Source organism: Vigna radiata, chromosome 7 (assembly GCF_000741045.1).
Source record: "Vigna radiata var. radiata cultivar VC1973A chromosome 7, Vradiata_ver6, whole genome shotgun sequence".
In the NCBI taxonomy this organism is placed as follows: Eukaryota; Viridiplantae; Streptophyta; class Magnoliopsida; order Fabales; family Fabaceae; genus Vigna; species Vigna radiata.
The window spans coordinates 55053500-55074888 of NC_028357.1; the positions used below are offsets into that span (position 1 = coordinate 55053500).

The 21389-nt window shown below is 33.3% G+C and overlaps 3 protein-coding genes across 12 annotated transcripts; all 3 read left to right on the forward strand.

Moving 5' to 3' along the window:
- Nucleotides 1–1254: 1254 nt before the first annotated feature.
- LOC106769324 lies at nucleotides 1255–10275 on the forward strand. 4 transcript variants are annotated; one of them, XR_001376320.2, is made up of 13 exons: nucleotides 1255–2474; nucleotides 2637–2771; nucleotides 2901–3045; nucleotides 5047–5361; nucleotides 5689–5917; nucleotides 6166–6332; nucleotides 6419–6529; nucleotides 7021–7072; nucleotides 7209–7318; nucleotides 7445–7573; nucleotides 8437–8526; nucleotides 8978–9592; nucleotides 9657–10275. XR_001376320.2 is itself a non-coding variant. In XM_014654896.2 (12 exons), the coding sequence occupies exons 1-12, from the start codon at nucleotides 1309–1311 to the stop codon at nucleotides 9500–9502; spliced, it is 3174 nt and encodes a 1057-aa protein (XP_014510382.1). In that variant the 5' UTR covers nucleotides 1255–1308; the 3' UTR covers nucleotides 9503–10275. The 4 variants fall into 4 exon arrangements, 3 of the variants coding, with proteins under 3 accessions (XP_014510382.1, XP_022640097.1, XP_022640098.1); XM_014654896.2 differs by having other exon boundaries at nucleotides 8978–10275; XM_022784376.1 differs by having other exon boundaries at nucleotides 5692–5917; nucleotides 8978–10275.
- A 1588-nt stretch (nucleotides 10276–11863) lies between these two features.
- On the forward strand, nucleotides 11864–15654 carry LOC106765445 (protein SUPPRESSOR OF GENE SILENCING 3). 2 transcript variants are annotated; one of them, XM_014650069.2, is made up of 5 exons: nucleotides 11864–12056; nucleotides 13051–14088; nucleotides 14228–14525; nucleotides 14636–14880; nucleotides 15018–15654. In XM_014650069.2, the coding sequence occupies exons 2-5, from the start codon at nucleotides 13099–13101 to the stop codon at nucleotides 15384–15386; spliced, it is 1902 nt and encodes a 633-aa protein (XP_014505555.1). In that variant the 5' UTR covers nucleotides 11864–12056; nucleotides 13051–13098; the 3' UTR covers nucleotides 15387–15654. The 2 variants fall into 2 exon arrangements, with proteins under 2 accessions (XP_014505555.1, XP_014505554.1); XM_014650068.2 differs by having other exon boundaries at nucleotides 13096–14088.
- Nucleotides 15655–16593: 939 nt separating this feature from the next.
- LOC106767874 (VQ motif-containing protein 31) lies at nucleotides 16594–18829 on the forward strand. Of its 6 annotated transcripts, none has more exons than XM_022783064.1 (2): nucleotides 16594–16777; nucleotides 18128–18829. In XM_022783064.1, the coding sequence occupies exon 2, from the start codon at nucleotides 18136–18138 to the stop codon at nucleotides 18739–18741; it is 606 nt and encodes a 201-aa protein (XP_022638785.1). In that variant the 5' UTR covers nucleotides 16594–16777; nucleotides 18128–18135; the 3' UTR covers nucleotides 18742–18829. The 6 variants fall into 6 exon arrangements, with proteins under 6 accessions (XP_022638785.1, XP_014508321.1, XP_014508319.2 ...); XM_014652835.2 differs by having other exon boundaries at nucleotides 16595–16777; nucleotides 18173–18829; XM_014652833.2 differs by lacking the exon at nucleotides 16594–16777 and adding an exon at nucleotides 17523–17700.
- The last annotated feature ends 2560 nt before the right edge of the window (nucleotides 18830–21389 follow it).

Here is a 21389-nt window from a genome sequence, read left to right on the forward strand (position 1 = left end):
GTTTGTGGTCATCTTTGACTTTACAAGTGAATTAATCGTTTGGACAGAGTGTATGTGGTAGTTTTTTACTTTATTGGTGAATTGACAATTTGACCGAGTTGTGGGTGGTCATATTTGATCATGAATGTTGTTTTGGGCACGAACTTAACTTGATACTATTGTGTGGGTATTACATTTTTGTTAGAAAACTCCATGTTTTGATAAGAGAAAAGACAAATTTGAATGTGATATCTTATCAGATTAACCAACATTATTGATATATGATATTAAAAGATATTATAATATGATCAAATTATCAAAATTTAATCATATATTCTGTTAATATATGATAATTACTCTAATAAATACTTCTTAGAATATTTTCTAATCAATTTAGGTCAATAATACTAAATAAGTCTTATTGAACCATATTATTTTATATACTTATTGAACCTTATAAATATAAGTTTCATTGTTCAAACATCTACTATCAATATAACTCAATAGTTGTTTCTTACTAGCTAGATAAAATTATGACATCCTTATATAAACTAACATTATTTTTACATTTTCAATCTAAAAAAAATAAAAAATCCAATTATAGAAAATAGAATATTATTTTAATTAAGACTGTGATAGTTTGTGTTGATAACCTAATTGTCTCCTTAAATACACAATTTATTATAGAAATATGTAACTCAACAATAATTTTTTTAATAAAACAAAAAAATGCTTTTAAAAGTTTAAAAATAAAAAATCAGAGTTTGAACGAGGTTTCTTCTTCGAAGTTTCACATATTTTAAATGAACTTTGATGCTAAGAAACGAGCCCAATAGTGACGGATATGAAAAAAATATAAAACAATTTAACTTTTCATTATCGATGGCACGATTTTAAAGATGATTAACATAAAAGTCAACAAGTTTTCATGATTAGAAAACAATATAATTATACAGTGAATATATATATATATATATATATATATATTATTTTACACTAATAACGATACAATAATGATAAACAATTTAGAAAACTTACTGTTGAAAATATTTTACTGACATTTTTTTTATATTTTTCACTAATATAAAATTTAATTTTAGCCTTTGAATTTGTAAGAAAATATAAAAGTAGTATATAAATTTAGAAAAATATTCATTTAGTAAAATAGCCTAGCCCAAACCTAATATCGTCATTTCCTAAAATTGAGTGTTTTGGAGGGAAAATAATGGGAGCGAAAACTCGCTGTTTTTCTTCATTTTTACGGTTAGTTAAATTCCCACACTTCCCAATTTCAAAATTTTCTTATCATTCGCCTCTTCCATTTCTTCAATGGAATCTTCCACCATGATCAACCCTAATTCCAATCACAATCACAAGAGACCCTTCGCGCACCCTTTTTCTTCATCTTCTTCTTTCGACAATAACCCCAAAACTATCTCACTCTTTGTAAGAAACTTCGATGTCGCTCTTCTTTCATCCACCCAAAACGGCGCCGTTTCGCCCTGCGACTTCATGCGCCTCCGCGCGGACCGCCCGTACTCAATCGGGCGCAGTTCCCGCGACTGCAGCTTCGTCTTCCGCGACCGGCGAGTGAGCAAGCGCCACTGCCAACTCCTCTTCGATTATTCCCTCCGCAAACTCTACATCCTCAACGGCGTTCTTTTGACCGGCGACTGCACCGCCTCGTGGCGCCTTGTCCACGAGTTCAGAAAAAGGGCGAGGACTTCGTCTCACGAAAATAACGATGGCTTCGTGCTTCGAGAAGCTTCCAACGGGGTTTTCGTGAACGGCGTTGAGTTGGAGACGGGAACGGCGGTGGAATTATCGGTTGGAGATAGGGTTTCGCTGGTTTGTGGGAGCCAGACCGGTTCGTGTGGGGTTGGGAACGGAGTTGGGTTTGTTGTTGAGAGAATTGATTTCGATGGGTGTGATAGTGAAATTGATGGGTTGAGAACATTCTCGGAGCACTCGCAGAGTGGGAAGAGGAGTAAGAGGGTTTTTGCCCTGAAGGCTAATGTTTCAAGGTATGAGGGAGTTGTTGGGAGAGGAAGGTTTCTTCTCGATAGGTGCAGAGATATATTGCTTAGTAGTGATCCTGTGTTGTGTGTTGTGCGTGATGGATCTGTGTGTGCCCCTTGCAATACTGAAGTGCAGTCAAGTTTGGGATTATTTGGTGAAATTAAAAGGATGGATTTGGATGCAAAAGTTGGAGTTGATGTTGCTGATAAGGCTCCTAATACAAAGGTGGTGTTAGATTCCGCAGGGAAGGAGAATCTTGATCATTCTTCTGTTGGTGGTGACTGTCTGGGAAAGCTTGGCAGTGGCAACGGCAATGTTTATCCCCAGCCTGGCAAGAATTTTTACCTGAACCGCCTTGAATTTATGAACCATGGCTCCTCGGCGTGTCATCGGTCGATATCTCTTTCTGAACTTATTCATCCTTTGGAAAACATTTCGAGGATATTTATAGCAACGTTTACAAGTGACATAAAATGGTGTGATTACGTAAAATTTTTCAATGTACTGTTTTCCTTTCCTATTGCTCCCTTTTCAAACCATTTTTGTCTCTTGTTTGTGTTTCCTCTTGTGGTGTCTTTACTTGAGATTATGTGTTTTCGATTGGCTGGCAATGTATCCTAACTGAAGTGTCTTGTTAGGTTCTTGGCATATTGCAAGATTCCTTTTCACCTTCCAGTTACGATTGCATGCCAGAATACCGAGAGATGTTGGAGTTCAAAACCCGAGGACAGAGTATCTGTGCCTTACCAGGATTATCCTAACCTTGTTGTAGTGTAAGTTTGACTTTTTGTTTTCTTTGAATTTTTTTTCAAGGGTGGGGGAGATATGTGGCTTAAATTACGCCCTTGCGATTCACTACTTCATTTCTCCTATTTGTGAACGTCTTTCTTGTTGGATATTAGGTATCCCCAATTCCCTGAAACCATAGCATTTGGTAATGACCGCAAGAGACAAGGGATTGCTTGCCATCACCCAAAGTTGATTGTTTTACAAAGAAAAGATAGCATTCGAATTGTTATCACATCTGCTAATTTGGTGGAAAAGCAGGTATTCTAATAACCAAACTTTTAGTTATTGACATTGATACGTGATTTTACCTGATAAATTGAAGAGAAAATGTGTTTTCCGTGTTTATTTGTTTACATTGTTTATTTGTATATCACATACCTGATAGCTTATTGCCTTCATAAGACGAAATGTTTCTAGCTTAGTAGGAGTATTAAGGTCTTACAGTATCTATATTAACAAGCACTAAGAATAATATGAAATATCATAATTTATGTAGTATTTGAATTATTATTACATATTCTAATTTGGTGGAAAACTCAGTAATACTTATATACTCAGTGACTCACTGATCGGAACTAAGCAACACTAGAATCAGAAACCAATGGAAGGTACACTATACAGTGACACTACAAGTATGTTGTGCTTAACAAAACCCCACAGTCTGCATCTAGCAGTTCTTCTCCAAGATAAAAGCCTTCCTAACCTTCTCTCCTCAAAATTCTATGCTCTCTTTCAAATCCCTCCCTTGCTTCCGATTTCTCTCTCTAATCATGCCAGAATCCCCCTCCAACCGAGAGGAGTGCTAGGAGCATACTCTCTATCACATCTCCTTATCGGTTACAAATTATTGAAAACTACAAAAATAGGATTGAAATTCAATAAGATATGGAACTCTAAAAAGTTGTGATTTCTAATGAATTTCATTAAATGAGATTATATCCACAAAAATTGTGATTTGCAATATATTTCAGCCAATAGTAGAGTGTTCCAAATACCATGTCAGAGTGTGGCGTCGACATTTATCCTCCAACCAAGGTTTCTTCCTTAAGTTTTGTTATTACATCCATCGTGATTTCCCTTGACCAAATCCTTCCTTGTCCCATTAGTTGTTTTTCCTTCATAGATAAATGTTCCTGATAACCCTTGTTATCTCAACCTCTTTTGTCTCTCTTCCTCATAGACACTTTGGCCACCTGTTGTATATTGTCTTTTTTCATCCAAATTGATTGAAAGTGAGGCATGTAAATCCTTTGTTAGTATCAGAATAGAAGGTTTTATTGGATTTGGTTGTGATATCAAAACTATATTGATGCTCAAAACTAAAAAATTTGTAGAACATACGCACACATATGGGGGGACATATCCAGTCAGATGAGAGGAGTAGGTTTTGGCCATACAACCATATATGGATGGTGAAAATTGTTTAACTAGTATTAGTCTTAACAATCAATTTCAATATTACATGGTTGAAATATACTCCTCTTGCTCATACCTCTCTCCTGATGCCATATTAATTGGAGAGTTTTTTCTCCAGAGGAAAATATATTAGTTGTTGGATCTTACCATGAATGGTCAAAGATTAAAAGATGAGTTATGTGAATCTTTTAAAAAGACTTTTATGAAATTTTTAATTTTAACAATTCATGCATGATTCTACATTCCAACTTATCTATTCGTATTCTCATATAAAAATGATTTTCTCACTAGATACATTCTCTCTCTCTCTACATACATACATATATGCATGTTTGTATATGTATATAGTAAACCAATGACTACATTTCATCTTGTATTTGCTGTCCTTTATATTTCATTATTCATCGACACAGAAACAGTGTTCTTTTTTGGATTATTTTATATACTATAAAAACAGGGCAAAATTTGTTTGGAGCAATAATGTGAAATAATGAAATAAGCAAAACATAAGAAGGAAGAAAAAAACTTTTATTTCCCACCACAATCAAATAAGTTAATTTATATTATACTTATATACAAACATTGGATGACTCAGAATTATTCTTGTAAAATGTTTGGATGTAAAACATCAACTACTGCAATTGCCATGGTTTCCCTAGTATAAACTTTGAAGCCTATAATAGCAACATCTGTATCATCATGTAAAATTATGTGTATTAGCATTTTCATAGGTATTTTTACTCATGCTGATTGTAGGTTTACAACTATTCCTTGTTTGTATGTCATTATTCACCAACTTGGCAAAACTGTTGATTAGTTTTTCAATTTTTCATGGTTGTGTAGTGGAACAGTGTGACTAACACTATATGGTGGCAAGATTTCCCTCATGCCACTTCTGTGGATTTTGCATCGCTTTTCCCAAAAGTTGGCAATGCTGAAATTCATCAGTCAAAATGTGATTTTGCTGCTCAGTTGGCTGGGTTTATGGCATCTCTTGTTATTGATGTACCCAGTCAGGCTCACTGGATTACACAGCTGACAAAATATGACTTTGGAGGTGCTACAGGACATCTTGTTGCTTCAGTACCTGGAATTCACTTTTATAGAACTTCTGTTTTGTCAGAATCTTTTCAGGCCTCTCCTGCTGCAAGTACTCAAGTATGTCATCAAAGATATTGCTTCTTTCAGCGCTGGTTGACTGTACTTGCCACTGCCTTTTTATATAAATTTTTGTTCTTTTAAGTTTTAATATTTGCGAACTATATCCACCTCGCTTGGGGTTGCAATATTGTACCCTTAAACCCCGACTTTGGTTAAGGTGATGCTAGTAGGATATCTTAGTTTAATATTCAATTCCAGCACTAATATTGTTAGCCATGTGATCATTTGGTGACTTAGGTGAAGCTACTTCTTCTATGGATTCTTTGACTGCAATTTATATTCTTAAAGATGCTAATTTCTGTTCATTTTTTTTATCTGTTTTAGAAGTTTCTTGGTTCAGTTGTGGCATCTGTTGTTGGTTTGAGCCATTTTTTCCGCACTGTAGCGGACTCAAACAGTGCTAGACTAAAATCACTGGCTTCATTCCTTGGAAAGTCTTGTAAGAATGCTCATGGGAAGTTGGAGATTGTTTTAAGAAGAAAGCCCATTGCGTCTGTTGATGAAAATGCTGTTATTGTTCTTGTTCCCAATCCTGATCGATCTTTTGAGGGAGGTAAAAGCTACGTCACTTGTGAATTCCTTTTACATTATATTTACATTCAATTCTCCATTCATCTCATTATTTTCAAATTAATTTTTTATTCTGTTTTTCTTAAATGTGTTTTGAACTTTCGTTATATTGTGATTGTTGTTTTGGACATGCCCGTATAGCGGGTGGATAGGTTTTCTGTTGTTTTGGATAAACATTTTCCGGCTACCCAAAATGGTGATAATATTGATTGTTTTTGCTCCTTTTTGTAGACTGTGTTCAACTTGGTTTTCTGCCTAGAGATGTTGCAAAATGGGTTTCTCCTCTCTGGGATGCCGGATTCTTCACGTTTTCTGGGTATGTTTGTGCAAAAGAGGCACTTGCTGCTGCCATGGGAGAAAACTCTAAGAAAGTTCAATTAATACTAAATGTCTCAGAGGTGTGTTGGATGTGTCTTCGAGAGGATGACCTTGTTAGTTGCCTTTATTTATGTTACATGATTTTTGAGGCTTTGTAACTTTGCAGGGGCATCATTTTAAAGATATGTCAAAGATGATTCAATCCGAACATATTGTGTCCTTTTGCTCACTCATTGCTTCGATTGAAAGATGTTATGGCCTTTGGAGACTACAAGAGGTTAGTGGTGCCAGACCAGGAAGATCTTTTGCATTGATTGTGTTAAGATGTTCCACATCCACCATGAAATTGGCCAAAATGCCTCATAAAAGACTTGTACCCTTGAGCTACTTTCTTTATGAAGTTAGGCTTAACTCATTTCTAACATGGTATGGGAGCCTATCTAGTCTCTATGGTAGCCAACATGTAAATTTAACTATTCAGATGTCTAGTTTTGGTTGTTAAGGGTATGTTTTAAGATGTCTCATTTGCAAGGCATATGGCGGAAATATTTCTTGTAAGGCTTGTTATTTCTAATCTCTAATAGATCTGTTGAAATTAAGGTTAAGTTTGATTTCTTTTTCTAGTTGTTATCTTGAAGTATGGTTACGAGTTTCTCTTTCTTTGTCACTGAAGCATTCTTGATTTTGCATGTAAATGACGATGTTTTTATGCTATAAATTATTTTGTAAGATCCAGTTACGAATAATTATTATTACTTTTTCTACCAGGTTCTAAATCGATACAAATGGCCCGAATCATTGAAGTCTGAAATTATTTGCAGTAAGTTTTTTTTTTTTTTTAATATTATTGAGTACAATGCCAACCCTACTACATTACAGGTCAGAATCAATAAGATGACCTCGTTATTTTTTCATTCTTCTGGACAATATTGTTTGACACCTTTTCTGTCCATTAGGTGCATCTTCTATTGGTTCATCTGTCAATTCAAAATTTCTTGCTGCTTTCTCGTCTGCTGTTGGGAAAAAATCATTGCAACATTTTGACTCTGAAGAGTCTGATCCCGAAGTAATCCGAAGGCCTTTGCTCTTTCATTAGATTCTCTTGAAAAAACTTACATCTTTACTAAATGAGGCATGATTTGTTTAAATTGTTTTTTTTTTTTAATTCAATAGTTTAATGATGCTTTGACAGTGGGGCTGCTGGAGTGCTAGTGAAGAACTTAAGAATCCTTCTGTTAGAATTCTATTCCCCACTATTGAAAGAGTGAAGAATGCTTATAATGGGATTTTGCCTTCAAGATATATACTTTGCTTCACAGAGGTGATATGATTTTCTTTATGCTAGATTCCTTGGGTAACCTTTATTTTCATGGCTGTTTCGGTTCCCTTTGTAGTTTGTGATCAATATTTTGTTGAAAGTCATACTTCATTAAAGTCTGAATACAATAATAATGTATTATATTTGTATTTTTAAATAAGAACATGTGAACGGATATAACCATTGGTTGTCTTGGAAAACTGCCTTAACTGCCATCACTCTTAGCGTGCTGTAGTTGCGGGGTATCTTTGGAGGAGCCTTGATTCTAGCCTCAACGGTGGTGAATTAGTTCTACATGGGTTAGAGAGACGTGAATTAAACAAAACTTAGGCATTTTTTTCCTTACAAACTGTTTTTGAGGCCTGAATGATATATCCAAACTGAAATTCTAAGAAATTGTTTAGGTGTTACCACCAGTACCCTCATTAGAAAAAAGGTTTCCAGATAAATATATTTTTGAGGCAATTTCAATTATCAAGGAGACAACGACATATTTGAGTTCTCTCGCTAGATTTTATGTGACAAGATCACGTGGAGAGACAGACAGGCACGAACTCATTCATACAAAGATTGCACGGGACAATTTGTTGGTCCCTATTTAGGATAAGTTAATCTCTCTTAACATGTGTAAAACACATTTTCAAAGGGTTATTTTAAAGGAATATATTGAGTCAGCGAATGTGCTCCCCTTCCCCTGACCATTTTCAAATGGTTCACAAATTTGAATACCATTTAGTTCGTGACTGTTTTATGGTATTATCGTTTTCAGTGTTATCTTGAGAAGGGGTAAAGTTTTGACTTGGTTTGAATATGTAAATTGTAATTATATGTGAACAATGCCTAACCGATTCTCTACTTTTGAACAGAAAACTTGGCAAAGGTTGAAGACTTTAGATATACTTCATGATGCTATCCCCCATCCGCATGAACGAATAGGGCATCCAATGCATGTCAAGGTAAATATAACTTCATATTGATTTATATTGATTTATATTGATGTATCATGTATGTATTCTTGTTATGGAAAATATTCTCAAGTTTAGTTGCTGTACTGCATTTATTCTTCTTATGCTGTACGGATGAAGTGTCTTGTTGATGAAGGAAAAGTTGAGTTTGAGGGATTCGGGTGCCTCTTTCCTCTTTGTGTCCTGTCATTCCCCATCTTTAGTGGCTTGCTTTCGATGCATTTTTACTCTATTTGTGTGAACAAGATTTCAAAGGCCCCTTGTATGAACTGTACTCATTCATATGGTTGTAACCGAGTTCCTAATCTATGTCTCAGATACTAAATACATATGGGATTTGACTTGGGTGATTAGCTTCTCGATTACTAAACCAATCTCTGTTTTTCCTTCCCGCGTAACAAATGTATGTTTGAAGTGATTTCATTGGAATTGGTTTGCGCAGGTGGTGCGTAGATGTTTCTGGTCTGGGAGGGATGCACCTTCCGTTGGTTGGGTATACTGTGGGTCCCATAATTTTAGTGCTGCTGCCTGGGGGCGACAGATTTCAAATCCATTTAGGATAAAAGCTGATGGACCTAAAAAGGAGGACCCTTCTGTGAATTGTGGGCTTCACATTTGCAATTATGAACTTGGGATTATATTTACTTTTCCTCCTACAGAAAATAACGGTCGTCCTAAAGTTAAAAGCACAGAATTAGATGATATAATTCTGCCGTTTGTTGTGCCTGCTCCTAAATATGGATCTAGTGATCGGCCTGCTACAAAGCAGGCTATGAAGGAGGTTATGGTTGAACTTGCTGAGCGAGAGAACGAGAAACGTACAGAAGAAGAAATGATGGAAGAGCTTGATGATGAAGAGGAATTTGTCGAGCTTCCAGAAGAACTGGAAGCAACCAATTATGTTGAACAGGAAAAGGAAGAGGAGAAGGAATATGCTGATATACTCTGGAGTCAGGTCGATTCATAGCAGTTGAACTTCTGCAAGGAGCTACATTAGGAGCAAGAAGCAGTGATTATGGAACTGTCAATAAGAGCATTTTAAACAAGATCTTTTAAGGTAAAAAATTGATTATAAAAAAACATGTTGACTAGTAGTTCTGACTTCGGGTCGTAAAATGCAGGCGACACTTGGATATTAATAGTAGCAGATATTCAACTTGCAAAGAGCGAAGCCGTTGAACTTTCTTGAGAAAGTGATTAGGAACACTCATCCTAGGTTGATTAAGTTTGGAGTAGAAAGTGGTATTTAGGATCCCTTGTAGTTCAGCCCATTTGAGACTTGATGGATTACTTAAACCACTTTATAGCCTCAGGTCCCTTTCTTAGGTGGTGGATCCAACTTAATGCGGGTTTCTTAATTAAAGATGGAAGATAGATTGATGGAGCAACTATATCATTTCTTATAGTTCCAAGGATTCAAGTAAAGGATTTGAAAGTGGTGGCCAATCTTCACGCAATTCACCAATGAAATAATCCCAAGAAAATTGAAGACATGGCCCCCAGTCATAATTAGATAAAAATTGAAGGCATGGCAGCAGAGAAATTCAGCTGCAGAGCATCCAATTTCAATGTAATCATTCTTTTCCCCGTTTGATACTCTATGTAACCATTCTTTGGCAGTATTTATTCCCTATTTTTTATTTGTTAACTAGATAGAAATATATGCTCCAATCACGAGGGAACAAACACGTATATGATTACTACTGTTATTTGGTAGGTGTAAGCGTAATTCATTTCTCATTCTTTTGACAATTTTTCAATTATATTGAAGACACTGATATTTACAATTCAGTTTTGCTGCCCATGTAAAAAACACTTTTACATTAATTTATTTCATATTAAATTGAATTATTGTTAAAGTCATTGTATATATAGATGTATGATGCGATGATTAGATGTGTTATATGGTCATAACTTGTATTTGGTTGTCAGATTTGAGATTATGTATGGGACATGTTTCGTGACAAAAAAAATGGTCACAACTTCTCTTTTCATTAATTACACTTTATATTTTTTCTTTTCACCTTAAGTTCGTGGTTTTGATATTCATTTGTTTCGAAGGTATTATATAGAGTATTAACTAAAGGAGTTCTGAAAAAAAAGTTAATGTAACATTAGATTTTGTAAAATGATAGCTAATTTAAAATATTATTACGATATTATATAATTGATATTTGAAATGTATTATACTTAGTCAATAAATAAATAGTTGGGTGGTTAGGTATAACATTAGTTTAATATAATTATATGAAAATAGGAAAATGGCTAACTATATTTTAAGGCATTGATAGTTAAAAGCAATTTTTTAGGATGCAAAAAATAGTTCAAACTCTTTAGAGATTATTGTACAAATAAACATGTTTTAAGACATTAAACAAAGTCGGATTAATTGGACGATCTACATTTATTTTAGACTAGTCTACAATATAGGCTATTCAAACTTTAATTAAGATTAAATGCTTATGGTTACGTATTGTTTGTAATTTTCTATGTTGTTTTTAAGCATTGATGAAATAATATATTGTCAAAATAAAAATAAGATAACTGGATCAATAATTATTAGAAGGCACGCTTGAAGAGAAAGACATTTTTTTTCTAAAATATGTCAATATATTTCGTTATATTCTGCATTTTTCTTATTTTTAGCGTTTTTTTTTTTTAGTTAAGAGCTTAAATTTTATACTTGTTTATCTTTGACTTTGCAGGTTTTAATATCTTTTCACTAATCCTGCGAGTGTATATAAAGTGTAAAGAGATTAAAAAAAAATTACTTAGAGAAATAAGTAAAATAGTGTTTGAATATTTGACTAGAAATACCTATAAAGATTACTTATTGTATAAATTGATCTTTATAAAATAGAGGTTTTAAAAAACTATACCTATACATCAGCTCTTATTTTGTTTCTCACTCTTTTTTTTTTTTCAAATGAAGAAATTTTCTATCTTTCAAAATATACCTTTTAAAGAAAGAAGTCTATTAATGTTAAAGTTTTTAAAAAGTACACTTCATTTAATTTCTTGTGTCTTTATGGCTAACAAGTACAGTATTTTATGATATTATAAGTTCTTATATATAACTTTGACTTTTTAATTCCTTGATCAATACCTTAAAACACCAGTTAACACCATTCTAAAAATTATCATAAACAAGGTTTTTAAAATAACAATCATTAAACTAATAATATTGTCGCACTCTATGACTAGATTACATTACAGCATAGAAAATTTGTTTAAGTGTAATAACTAAATCAACTGTTTTTAAGGTTACATGTACTGCTGAATAAAATGCAATCTGATTTAACAGGTAATAGATTCCTTAGATGTGTGTGACAGATGATTGGGTGGATCTGACAGCGTTAAAATTTATGACACACGTAAAAACTTCCGAAAAATAAAATTTGATGAAAATTTAAAGTCCGAAAACACAACAACATGAGAGAAGATTGCAAGTCAACTTTGAGTTCACTTAGCTCTTCTGTTCTTCTTCCAACAACCTGCGATCCTTCTGATCTGCGTCCGAGGTACCAACTTCTTTCTCCTCTCAACCTTCTCTTTCTCACTTAACCCGTCTTCCTTTTCACTTTTCCTCCTCTTCTTCTTCTACATGAGTTGCCTGATACTGATATATCCTGTATAGTAACCAATTTAAGCAGAAAAGAATCATCTTTCATCCATGGACACGTCAGTTCCATACTGAGAACAGAAAGGCACAACTAACTTTCCCATACCCGACAAACTGAATGTAACTACGAATAGGCCATTTATGCAGTTAATTAGACAAAGTTCAATTTTTCCTACTCATTTACTGCTATTCTTAAGAAAAACCTCTCCTTTTTGTTTCTACAATAAAAAAAGCTCTCGATTTAGGTTTGTATAGTTCTTTTTTAATGCTTTTATTTCTCACAATGGAAGAAGATATTAAAACAGTACGAGTAAAGAGTAAAATAAGATGTTTTAATTTTAAGTACTGCAAGGAAAACTTAAATCATCAGGGAAAATTAGTTTTCTAACTTTTATAATAATCATCTTAAAATTATAGCAGTAATTATTTTAAAACCGACAATTGCCAAGAACTAATGCATACTCGGAGATTCTATTTTTGTGGATGAAACATTATTCTAATATGGTTGGAATTGAGGCCAATTGTTAACCCCTTTAATGGGGGCATTACCCAATTAAGAATTGCTTATAGTGTATATCAGTATTGCTTTATCTTATGTCACGACTCATTTTTCTTTTGAGAAACACGTTATGTAATGAGCTTGTATAGAGAATCTCTCAAGATAACTTCACTTGAAAGTAACCAACATGGTGTATGGTGTGTCACTCTAACTAATCATTCTGACTCAGTGAATTAAACTGCTATAACTAATCTGTGTTCGTGTGTGGTATTACATATTATAATACTCGAAAACTTAATCAAGCTGAAAACAAATGAAAAGGTTTGTTGGGAATCGTGTGTTTTAATAGAATGTTTAATTTTGATTCACTGTTAGTATAAGCTTTTTATGCCAGCCCTGTTGGTTTTTCGGTGGTTCTTTGTTACGAATTGTGTTCCAGAAAATGAGTTCAAAAAGAGGTGGGAGATCTTCCACTGTGGCAACCAATGATGGTTCTTCTTCCAAAGGGAAAAATGCATCGGAGTGTCTTCAAAAAATTGAGCAATTGACTCATGATGTTGCTGATGTTAACCTTCAGTCAGGAGAAGATGATGGTGAATGGGTGGTATATTCAAGGAAATCCAGGAATAGAGCCAAAAGAAGTGCTGCAAAACCATGGAGTCCTCCGGTTACTTGGTATGATGGAGGAGTTGGAAGGGCTTCTGGTTATGCAACTGGAAATCCTTGGGAGTCCCAAAATGCTAACTTCAGGAGAACTGCAGAAGGAACTGCCAGGACCCAGTTAAATGCAAGTAAATCTGAAAGCAGCAATGTGATTTCTAGTCCATTAATTCGACCTCCCTTGGAGCATGGGTGGAATTGGCAATCTAGAACTGATTCCAGGCAGCACCGGGGTGATGATAACATGGTAAAGGATGAGATTACTGAAGAATCCCCAGTGAAGAATGATGGTGTTGATGAAGAGGGAGAGGAGGGCTTTGGTGCAATGGAAGATACTGATGACGATCTCATGAGTGATGACTATGATTCTGATACTAGTCAAAAGAGCCATGAGACTCGAAAGAAGAGCAAATGGTTTAAGGTTTTCTTTAAGAATTTTGATAACCTACCAATTGATAAGATTAACGAACCAGAAAGACAGTGGCACTGTCCGGCTTGTCGAGGTGGTCCTGGTGCCATTGATTGGTACAGAGGGCTTCAGCCTCTGATTACTCATGCCAAAACAAAAGGGTCAAAAAGGGTGAAGATCCACAGGGAGTTTGCTGAGCTTTTGGATGAGGAATTGCTCAGAAGAGGTACTGCAGTAATTCCACCAGGGGAAGTGTTTGGTAAGTGGAAAGGCTTGAAAGATGAGGAGAAAGATCATGAAATCGTTTGGCCTCCAATGGTTGTCATTCAAAACACAAGGCTGGAACAGGATGAAAATGATAAGGTATCAAGTGTTTTTTCTTATTATCATCAAATGATGAACATAGTATTGTTTTTATGTTAAACTCTTTTGATAACTAGTTACTTTTCCTTAACTGGTTCTGGGTTTTGTATTACATCTTTATTTTGTTCTTGATATGCAGTGGCTAGGTATGGGAAACCAAGAGCTTCTTAATTATTTTAGCACATATGATGCTGTGAAAGCTCGACACTCTTATGGCCCCCATGGTCATCGAGGGTTGAGTGTTTTGATATTTGAAGCCTCAGCTATAGGTTATCTTGAGGCTGAGCGTCTTCACAAAGACTTTGCAGAACAAGGAACTGACAGAAATGCTTGGTTTAGCCACCACCGTAGATTATTTCTTCCTGGTGGCCGGAGACAGCTCTATGGCTACATGGCAGTAAAAGAAGACCTGGACATTTTCAACAGACACTGCCAAGGTTTCCTTTACATTTCTTTTCCTTAATCTTTTTCTGGTTTTTGATGTCTTCTATGGAGACAGCATGTTGACTTTTATTTGGGGTCTCTTTTTATCCAAAATTGTGTTCAGGTAAATCTAGGCTGAAATATAACATGAGATCATACCAGGAGATGGTCGTAAACCAACTTCGGCAAATGAATGAGGACAACCAGCTACTTGTTTATTTGAAGGACAGGGATGTCAGAAAACAAAAACAAACAAAAGCTCTTGAAGAATCCTTGGATATAGTGACTGAGAAGCTGCGAAGGACAATGGAGGAAAATCGCATAGTGAGGTTGAGAACTAAAATGCAACACGAAGAGAACAAGGAAGAGGTAATAATACTATTGCTAACTGTTTATATAGATTGATGTCAAAATTGCATTTTTCTGTTTTCTTTTCTAGCTTATGAAATGTTTCTTGTTTTCTTCTTGGTATCTGCTGACCGTTGGATACTTTGTGTGAATGAAAGATGTACATGCAAGAACAATTTTTCAAGGAGCAGATCAGAATCATTCAAGATTCAAGGGCTGCAAAGGAAGAAGAGTTTGAGAGGATGCAGCAGGAGAAACGTGAGAAGGTGAAGCCATTAAGTTCTAGCCCTTTGGATGACAGGGTTGATGAATATCTAAAATTTGTTGAGTTTCAAGATAAAGAAATGGAAAACTTTGTTGCTGAAGAGGAGAAACTGAGAAAAGCTCATAAAGAGAATGTTGCTGCAATGATAAAGAGACATTGGGAGGAAAAGGTGCAGTTGGAGGAAAGTTTTAATGAAGGACTATCTAAGCTCATGGAAAAGTACTCCCTTTCTCACCAAGAAACCAAGTTCAATGCTATCTGATGATAGGCTGTTGCACATTGCAGAAAAAAATACTGAAAAGTAAACAGAAGATCAATGGTTACAGAGATTGTTCTGAGTTGAAGAAGGAAGAGCCATAGATAAGAAATTTAGTTCTTGAAGATAAGGATATGCCTGGAGACAGAGAGCTCTCTAAATACAAATGACATTGCATATTCTCTGTTCTTTATTACTGATTTTCAATGTCTTATTTCAATTTTCTCTAACATAGAACACACTTAGGTCAAAATGGTATATATTTATTATATATAATCCTTAATATATTTTCTTTACAAATTAATTTGAAAATTAAAAACAAAATAGAGGAAAGAAACAGATTAAAAAAATGAGAAGGATTAAAAAATGAAAGATTAATTCATAAATTTAAGATAACAAATATGATGCTCTAAAATTCATATTTAAGTTTCAACTATTAATCAATTCAATTATTTAATTTAATTGAATAATTATTGTATAATCAGAAAAATATGAATACAACCAAAATATGTTTAATTTAATTTATATCTAAATATTAAATCAAAATTTAATTTAGTTTTTAAAATGAGAAATAAAACTTACGAAGAGTTATTTTAAAAATGTATAATTTATTGTAACTAGAATGAGAAAATAATATAGAAATACACAAATGTCAAATTAACAAAGAAAAAAACAAAACTAAAACAATTATGTATATTGATCCCAATCTATTATAATTAAAAAAAAAACTGAAAATAGAATATGCTAAAAGTATTTTAAATGTACAATAAAATATGAATATATGTGATTGTGCGCTATCATCTAGCACTAATGACTATAACTTTTTCATGTGATTGATTTTATGTACATTTTTACTTCAGGATATTTTGGAAAAAATAATGTGATGGCATTTTCAAATTACAGCAAGAAATTGTATATATTCTTTCATAATTTTATTTTAACGTAGCTGTGGTTTGGTAGGTTTTAACCATTTTAAGATGAATATGGCAGATAACATGACAAAATAAATGGTTGTAGACAGATGATGGTTATCGGTTTGTATACGACAGCTATCTTAAAAAAGGTAAAAATATTCAAGTTGTCTCTCTTAAGAATCATTGTTTTTTCTTTGAATTTGAGTTAAGATAATCCATTTTTGGCAGTAACTAGAAGGAAAGTGATAGGGTAGATTGCCCTTTACAACAAGTAGTTGATGTGGCAAAGCTAATGGTATATGACTACTTTTCTGAGGTCAAAGATTCTCTGTCTAAACTGGTTTCCAACCTTTGTACCAGAAATCTTTAACTACACTCTCTTTCACACTTTTTATTCTTCCTCTTCCTTTTCCTTTCTTTCTCAACTCATTTTCTTCTCTGCACATTAACATACAACAACGCACCACCATCAAACCACCTTAGGTAGGCTACAACATGTTTTCGTTATTTGCACATTCCTACTTTCTTCAAGTTTGACATTTCTTGTTTCATCATATGGTTTTGATTCATGAAAGCTTTGTTATTTGTTATAACTTTTAGGAGTTTCAATTGGTGTGATTCTTTACATTGTACTGCATAGATAACAATGCTCGTTGTTTCCCTTCAATACCACAAAATAGAAACAAAGTTACTTACTATTACTGTCCATTGCTGGTTTGTGTTAGTTTCTATTTCATTCATCAGAATCTATTATCGAAGTCTCATCAGAAATCTTACACAGTATCAGAAAATTTTATGCTTGAGGCAGTGTTCTGTAATCAAAATAAGAATTTAGTGTCGAGAACAACAAGTTGAGCTTTGTATTCAATCATTTTTTAGTGTTTGCTCAAACTAAAGTGAAGTTTTATGGAATGCCTTTTTTCAAGCTGGATCCATATAGAAAACATCAAAAGAACATTATTGTGAGTTAAAAAAAACGTTAAGTTAGTCTGTGCTCTGTGGCTAAATTTGTGAGTTATCAATTTCAGTCAATAAATGAGAGGGAAAAAAACAAAACAGGCAAGTCCAATTCTAAGACCTTAATAGTGAATGAGTAACAGGTAAACCAGGTAATTGACAGTTAGGCATAAAGTGTTTTGAGCTGCAAAATCTGATCCACATGCTATTATAAGAAAAACACAATTCACGATGCTTTTGAGGGTTGATTCAATAAATGCCAACCCTCCACCCAGAACATTATTGAGGGAAATTTGTATGTTGTGGAGTTTCACATACATGTCCCGTGTTTATGGACACTGCTCCTAAGAAATCTTCTTTAACTCGTTAACCTTATCCCATTCCCAGAATTATTTGATATGACATGCTTTCGACAGAACAGAAAACATTTGGTTTTCTCATTCTCAAAGGTGATGTGGGTCATCATCATTCAATCATCAATTATTTAAGTCTGCATATTTTTCAGCTACAACATGTCCATCCCTGGATCTCAAATCATATCATATTTTCTCATAAAGTAGAACTCTTTGCTCAAGTGGTTTTCTTTCTGGTACCATATAAACGGTAATTGCCAGTTTCATGTGTTATGCCATGAATAATTTTTGTATCTGATTTCCACCTGCTGTTGAATGCTGGTTTCCTTAAACTTTATGGATTGATATAAGAGGCATATATCATATATGTGATTAATCAGAAATCATCATTACTATGACTTCTGAGAAAATTATTTTTAGAAGGGAACAAACTTACCACACATAACAACGCTGTGACTGAATGATGGTGAAAAGTGCATACATGAATCTTTCTTAATTGGATCATTAGTCATGAATGTTGCAGGTGATAATATGCTAAGCGATTGTAATTCTCATTGTCAAAGTGTAGTGATGAGAATGGAGAAGCCAACAATCCATGGTGAAGCATCAGATTGCAAGCCACTAACCACCTTTGTTCAGACAAACTCAGATGCATTCAGGGAAGTGGTACAACGTTTGACAGGCCCCCCAGAAGCAAGTGCAGGTAAAGTAGGAGAGTCTGCAAAGGTTTCGACCATGAAAAGGACAACCTCAAAACTCCATGAAAGAAGGAAATCCATGAAGCCAAAACTGGAGATTGTGAAACCCGTTTTGCATTTGAAAACAGGTGCATGTTCTTCACCCTCCAAGTCAAGAAGTTCTAGCTTTCCTCCAAGTCCTGGATCAGGAAGTTCAAGCCTTCTTCAAAGCCCGACCACCCCTTCAACCTTGTTGTCCCATTTGACCATTATGGAAAGTGAAAAGAAAGAAGAGTCAATGATGGCTGAATTGAACACAGAAGAAGAAGAGAAAGCCATCAAAGAAAGGAGATTTTATTTGCATCCATCACCACGTTCAAAACCAGGTTACAGTGATCCAGAATTGCTTATTTTGTTTCCTCTGGCCTCTGCTAAAGCAAGTGAGAAACTAGAATTTTGACCATTTTCACATGCTACTCTGTTATGTTCACCATCATTATCAGATACAAATATTTAATTCATATGATTTTTAATCAAAGTTATGCTTTTAATTGATATGATTTATATTTTTTAAACAATTTTTTATGCTTTTAGACTTGTGGCCAGTTCATTTAAATGAAGCATATTAAGTTGGGGCTGTTAAATATAAATTTATATGAAGATTAACTTAATTAAAGTAAAATATTATTATCTATTAACATAGTATTATAAATATTTAAAAAATTTGAATATAGATTCTGTGTTTTCGGTAATCTATAATTATATATACATTTTATTTTTTTCAATTTTACTTATTTAATTACTACTTTTAAAATTTAAATAATTTATAGATATTTAAAAATACATTTTCAAAGATGCTATCGCGTGTTTAGGCAAGTAAATGAAAAATAAATCTTTATATTAATTTACTATTTAAAGTTATAATTAGTAAAATTATAAAAATTGTATCCATAAAAGGCAGTTATAAAATAAATATATTTGATTAGTTTTTATACTTTTATTGAAACTAGTAAAGTAATGTTATTCTGAGTTTAAAAAAAGGGAAAAGAAAAGAAAATACACATAAAAGATAGTTACTTAAAAGTGTTGAGAATTTTAAAAATTATAACAATTCGTTTAAATTTTTGAAATCATAAATATTTTATTGACTCCATCATAGGTATGCTCTTCAAATGTTCTAATGAAGTCTCACATCGACTAGAGATAAGGCCAAATTATAATATATAAGTGAGGTGCAAACCTCACCTTACAAGCTGGCCTTGTGAGGTTGAGTTAGGCTGCACGAGATGTCTATACCTCGACGTGAAGAGGGTGTGTTGGAAGTCCCACATCGACTAGAGATAAGGCCAATTGATAATATATAAGGTTTTGTTTTCACCCGTTGTCGGGTCGCTATTGGATCACCCAATTTCTACTATCACGGCATGAAGGGGGTTGAGTTAGTCACTATTGGACCACCCAATTTTTACTATCACGACATGAAGGGGGTTGAGTTAGGCGTAAAAATTCACTTTCTAATAAATGCCTCATTTACATTCTTCTATATAATATACTTATTCTCTTTTCGAACACTCATGAAGCACTACTGCAATCTCCATGCATGCACCTTATGTTTTCTTTGCATATTCTTTGGTTTTTCCTTTTATGGTTATTGATTTATCAACTCCTAACATCAGTTTTGGAAAAGCTATAGCCAAATTCTTGTCCATGAGAAGAACAAATAGCAGTGAGGGTGAACATATATCCTTATAATATGTTGAGTTCCTCTCGAGATTTGTCCACTAGTAATAATTGTGGAGCCACGATGACCGAAACGACAACTTATACTTGATTCATTGCTATTATTAGAATCTTTTTCTCTTAATAGGATGATTGGCACTTCTTAATACTAGTAGCAATTGTGGAACCCACACATATATATGCTATGTGGTTAAATTTAGGATAACGATGTCTTTACAATATTTTTTTAATAATATTTTAACAGTAATATATGATTGGTTAATATTGATGTTTATAATTATTATTATTAAATAATTTTAGACCGATCACTTGTTCTCTTCTTTACTCTTAAATTTATACATTTTAAGACAAGTAATAATAATATATAAATGTTGTCTTCTTTACTCTTAAATTTATACATTTTAAGACAAGTATGCATTTTTGTCTGAGTTTTGAAGTATCCTTGATAGAAAGCAAGGAAGTCGTATTATATAGAGACTAGTACGTATTAATGAAATTTCATTATCTTAATTGGAATTCCTATACGTTTCAAATACATTTGTACGTTGTATATAGTTGAAATGAACATAAACAAACAAAAGAAAGTATCATTGAAAGTAATTATTAGGAGGGTTTCGTTCATCAACAACAATCTTTATATATATATATATATATATATATATATATATATAACCATCTATTTCTAGACCTCCATTTTCGTTACCTCTATCTTTCTATCAATGCTTTTTCCTTTTATTTATAAAATAGAGGATGCAATAATATGATCTTCTAGTGAGCATACTGGATATTTTTTTGTGTAAAAGAAATCTATTTTGTTAAATGTTTTGAACGAATTTCTAATTCTTTTAATAATTTTCTATATATCTAATATGAGTAAATTGATGATTCTGACTTAATGTGATTTAAAAATTATCGATCTGGATTATTCTTTTAAAAATTTGTAAATAAGATTCTACAAATATAATTTTATTATGGAAAAGTCGTCATCAGACGATTTTTAATTTTTTAAATTAAAGTTACGTTTGCAAAACTCGATTTTTGTGTTAATAATGACGTCGTAAAGATCAGATTTCATTTAAAATTAATTACATTTAAATAAGATCATGCAAAAAAAATATACAATTTCAATATATATATATATATATATATATATATATATATATATATATATATATATATATATATATATATATATATATATNATATATATATATATATATATATATATATATATATATATATATATATATATATATATGTGTGTGTGTGTGTGTGTGTTTGGGAGAAAAATAGGAAAAATGGGTGGCCTACGTGCCACAGCATTTGGGTCGCTTTCTTCTTTCATGTGATTCTATTTTATCAATCCCT